The sequence below is a fragment of the Aotus nancymaae genome, unplaced genomic scaffold, assembly GCF_030222135.1.
Source record: "Aotus nancymaae isolate 86718 unplaced genomic scaffold, 86718_ANA_hifiasm-v0.15.2.pri h1tg000004l, whole genome shotgun sequence".
Taxonomy (NCBI): domain Eukaryota; kingdom Metazoa; phylum Chordata; class Mammalia; order Primates; family Aotidae; genus Aotus; species Aotus nancymaae.
The window spans coordinates 14,849,082-14,853,510 of NW_026988415.1; the positions used below are offsets into that span (position 1 = coordinate 14,849,082).

General features: G+C 49.9%; 1 protein-coding gene across 1 annotated transcript; it reads left to right on the top strand.

Moving 5' to 3' along the window:
* Positions 1-3,383, top strand: LOC105732288 (uncharacterized). The gene is made up of 3 exons (XM_012474343.3): positions 1-151; positions 1,910-2,011; positions 2,790-3,383. The coding sequence occupies exons 1-3, from the start codon at positions 34-36 to the stop codon at positions 2,873-2,875; spliced, it is 306 nt and encodes a 101-aa protein (XP_012329766.3). The 5' UTR covers positions 1-33; the 3' UTR covers positions 2,876-3,383.
* The last annotated feature ends 1,046 nt before the right edge of the window (positions 3,384-4,429 follow it).

Consider the following 4,429-nt stretch of genomic DNA (forward strand, 5'->3'; position numbering starts at 1 on the left):
TACAGCAGCAATTCATGTTTTGAAGTGCTCTAAATGGTTCAAAACGTGAAGCGCTGCTATACCCCCTCGTGGGGAAGGAAGAAGGTGGGATCTGCCGGACCGTGTTCCTGCCACCAGCTGCCCGCTACCCGCTACGCCGGCTCAGAAGCAGGTAGGTGGGTGGGGGTTTGCGTCTTTCTGGTGAGTCCTGGCCCTTCCTAGTCCACGCGACAGGGCGGTAGTCGGGGGAGGGCAGTATTCCCGGCCAGGTTGGGGGCGGCCGGCCAGGGGCACACCGGTAGGCGGTGGGAGCCGAGGAGGGATGCTGTGCCCGTGCTCAGCCGTGCTCTAGCAGCGAAAACAGTTCTGCAGTTAGCTATCAATACTCTGGAGTATTGTTTCCGCTGCCAGAGTAAGTCTGGGACTGCCTTACGGGCCTACCCAGCAGGTAAGTCTCAGGCCACCGCCTGCGGCCTCCGCCCCAGGAGCAGCGAGACCCAAGATTCCATCAAACGTTTGCCCCGTCTTTGCATATGTGACTGGGCGTGAATAATGCATCATTTTGGCAGCCCCTTTCCCTGCTGAGGGAGAATTAAACAATTGGAAAAAATCCCAATCAGAATACCACCCACAGGACGACGAAGAAAACGCATTTTCAGTCCCCAACCACGAAATGGTGGGGGGCTGGGGGGGAAACTGGAAAACGAGTAAGGGGAGAGGAAGGATGCACAGCTACAAGAAGTCCTCACATCTCTCTGCGGTTCCTGGTAAACGCGCTCCTGTCCTGAGTGTGGAAGGAACTTAAGAGTTCAGGAAAGATCAAAGTAACGGGCCTCTTCCCCACACTCGCGCCCTTCCTTCCCCGCTGCTGGGTTGGGGGGCTCCGTGGAGATCCAGCACCCTAGAAGGATCCGGTGAGGCGTGAGGCCTTGCGGGCGGGTGAATCCAAGACGGCGTGGAAGGCGCCAACCTGCCCGATCTGAGCCCAAGGCTGCTGAGAAGTGTGGGGGCCTTGAGGGGATCAGCGTTTCTAGCTTCTTTGCGCCCTCCTTTCCCAAAGATCTACCACAATTCCACCCTGGAGGCGTCCCCCGCCCACCAAATCTCCTTTGTGGCCCCAGGGGCGGGACCTGAGCTGTCAATTTCAGGGGCCCTTCCTGTCTCCAAAACTCCTGGGCGCTGTTGCTCGTGAGTGCTGCCCAACTGTCGTCCTCTAAAACCACCTCCATCCCTCACTGGACTGGCCCCCTGAGCCTTCGGTGAGGAAATGGGGTTCCGCACTGCCTGCCTGGGAGCTTGACAGCCTGACTAGAAAAGGGCTAATTCTCTTTTTCTGTGCAAATCACTTGAGCTAATTATTTGATCTGAAGCATGAGCAGGTAAAGGATCATTGGCGGGCGTGGGGAGGCAGGCGTGGAATCTTTCCCACACTTTTTGTCCCCTTTAAAAAAAGCAACCAAAACGCACACCGAAACCCCTCTGGTCTTAATGGGCTAGCTGGAACTGGGCTTTCCGGGGCCGGGAGTGGGCCCCTAGAAGTTTCCCAGTTTGGGGGATGGAGGGGGCGGGGTTCCTGAGTCCAGAGCTGGGAGTTGGGTTCAGCGGCCCAAGACACTGGCTCTCCCAGACTCCTTTGCGGTGGGGCAGTGCGTGGGGGCTGCTTAGGTCCCTCCCGGCCTGCCGGGACCCTCAGGCTCCCGGGGCAAGACCAACCCACCCGACCCAGTGGCGACACCCAGGCCTAGAAGCCCCCACTTTGCTCCCTCCCCACTCCGGTCAGCCAGCGCAGGGCCCCTCAGGCCCAGATTCCCAGGCCCAAATGGAGAACAGGTCCCCGCATCCGCCTGCTTTTGCACTCGGGGGTGGGGGAGCCACCTCATGACGCCCCTTCTGCCTCTCACCAGCTTACCCCTTTCTCCCCATTCTGTAGGCTTCTGCCTGGAGCCAGAAGGAAGCCCGGTGCCAGCCAACCTTCCCGAAGGACTAAGCCCGCACCATCCGGCTTCCTCCAGTGGGCGCCTGCAGGACCCAGGTGAGACACGGGAGCGGTTGGGGACATGAGGGACAGAGGGCAGTGAGCAAGGGATCCTGACTTGGGGGCGTTGCCTTCTGGAATCCAAGAGGCCCTTTGCCTGGGTCTCCCGAGATGCATCGAAATTGAGCTTGTCCACACAGCCCCCTGACTGCGTAGTGCCCTTTTCTGACTTAAAACATTCCTTGCACCTTTATTTACACGGTCCAAGTTGCAGTGTGCCTAGATTTCCTCCAAGGACAAAAATGTGAATAAAGCAGTATTTTAGCCAAACATTTCCGTGTCAATTAAGAAGATGGCAATTCGTTCCAGACTATAAATTCTCTTTAACAACTCCCTAAGGTATTCTTTTAAATTGTTTTTCAACGTTGCTAAATATGCATCATAATGTGTGGGAGACTTATATAAGTGAATCAATTTATAGTCTACTGATGAATTGACCCTATGTTACCACCTCCAAGGAGGCACCTTTCCACTGTTTTCTCATTTTTTCCCCAACACATGTTATCTGTTAGTGAGGAAGCTGTGTGCACGTGGCATTATATAAAGTTTATTAGACAGACGTGGCTCTTAAACTAGGAAGAGCTTAGTCTAACTCTAAATCTAAAATTCCACATTTCTGTAACTTGTGAGACAAGGTACATAGGTTGCTTTGATAAACCAGAACTGAACATAATTTTTTAAAAATTTAAATCACAGGAATGTTTTTTTGAAGGCATCCAGCATCTCCAGGTAGCAGTACTGATTTTTTTCTTTTTTCTTTTTTTTCCCAACAAAGGAACACTACATCAACACTCTTGGCGGGGATGTGGACACAGAAGACTTCTGTTTCAAGAAAATACTATCATCTCTCAAAGGCTGTAATTTATATGCATTTTAAAACTCTCTAGGCATTGAAAACCACCCAAGTGTCCCAAATAGAAGGGTAAAATATAATCAATCACTCAGTGTAATATTATACATCCTTTAAAAATGTTATTGGAAAATGTTTTATGATCTGTAAGTCCAAGGAATCTTCTCCCACCATTTCTTTCTCCCCACTGTTCCCCCATACCCACACTTCTTTGTTCCAATTGGCATGTAAACTTGGTTTTCCCGCCAAATGAGTCAGTCATGATGGGAACGTCAATTGATTTAAACAGATGCGTGTCAATTTTACTTGGAAAACTAGATGCCAATAACCAGGGCCACAGAAAAAGGCAGTGGTTGCAACTCTGTAAAAATTTATGCATGCACACAGACAAGGACTAAAGCGGAACCCCACACAGGAAAACAGTGGGCTGTACCCCCGTGCTGGGACATTGAATGACTGTATGCTACTTTTGATTTTCGTTAATATGGGCAACTGTCCAATTAAAAAAACTCCTAAGGACTCTGCAGTGCAAATTGTTTTGCTGATTGTTTTTAAACACCATACCTATCAACTCATCAAGGCAGATGGGGCAGCAGGGGACTGGGTTCATTTCCTGAATCCTGGACTACTATAAAGCTCAGGGCAACATTTGCAGAAAACCTGAGCCTGTGAGATGGTAGCTAACTTACAGGCAGCTTTCCTGAGACTGTGCAAGATGAAAATAAAACTAGGTTCCTAAAATGTTTTGGGAAGATCAATGAGTTTTTCAATAGAAATGAAAAGACTTGAGTCAGGGGCTACATGCAAGTTGGCTTACATTTTTGGAGATCTTTTTTCCCATTGGCCTGCAGTATGACTTATTCTCATAACCCTAGAACTTTATATATGCATTTGTATTTAGAGTTATTACATGACTCTTAAGTGAAAAAGAGTATATATGCATAAAGTGTAGAAAACGTGTATCTCCCTGCCCCCTACATCTCACTCAGGCCTACCCATTAGTTACTGCTCAGTGAAGGAACAAGGATTGGCTAGCTCTTTCATAATATTTCACCTATCATCTGCCACCTTTTCCCCATCCCCAGCTCCACTGCTGATCTCTTTGGCAAGTTCAGCCAGGCTTAAACCCCCTGTGGGAATAGTAAATTGAGCCAAGAGGGAGGACCCCTGAAGACATCTACTTCCTATGGTTGCTCGGGCCTTTGAGCACTCCTCCTTCCACTACTGAGCTCTATAATCTGAGCAATTGGTGGGAGTTTGGAAACATGGCCTTGGCTCCACTGCTGGAGTCAGGGAGCTCAGAACACTGCAGCAACCTGAGAGTGAGAGTCTTGGTTGCTTTGAAGTCGAAGTCTCCCAAGGCAGCTCCCTCACCTGTTCCCCCATGTCTGCCCCCACCTGCCACCCAGACGAGACTATTACCCTAAGATCAGACCTTCTAAAGGCGTGGCCACAGAATCATCGGAATCCCAACATCCTGCCTTTGTACACGCATTTACGTACTTTTCCAAATACTTTCATTTTTAAAAAATTTCTGACAACCTTGAAAGACAGAGTTAAGGCAG

What these genes read in the sequence shown, in the direction of transcription:
- LOC105732288 (XM_012474343.3), top strand. Translation starts at nt 34, where the DNA reads ATGGTTCAAAACGTGAAGCGCTGCTATACCCCCTCGTGGGGAAGGAAG. An exon ending in CTACGCCGGCTCAGAAGCAG is followed by an intron (nt 152 to 1,909) that starts GTAGGTGGGTGG and finishes CCCATTCTGTAG; the next exon opens with GCTTCTGCCTGGAGCCAGAA. An exon ending in TGGGCGCCTGCAGGACCCAG is followed by an intron (nt 2,012 to 2,789) that starts GTGAGACACGGG and finishes TTCCCAACAAAG; the next exon opens with GAACACTACATCAACACTCT.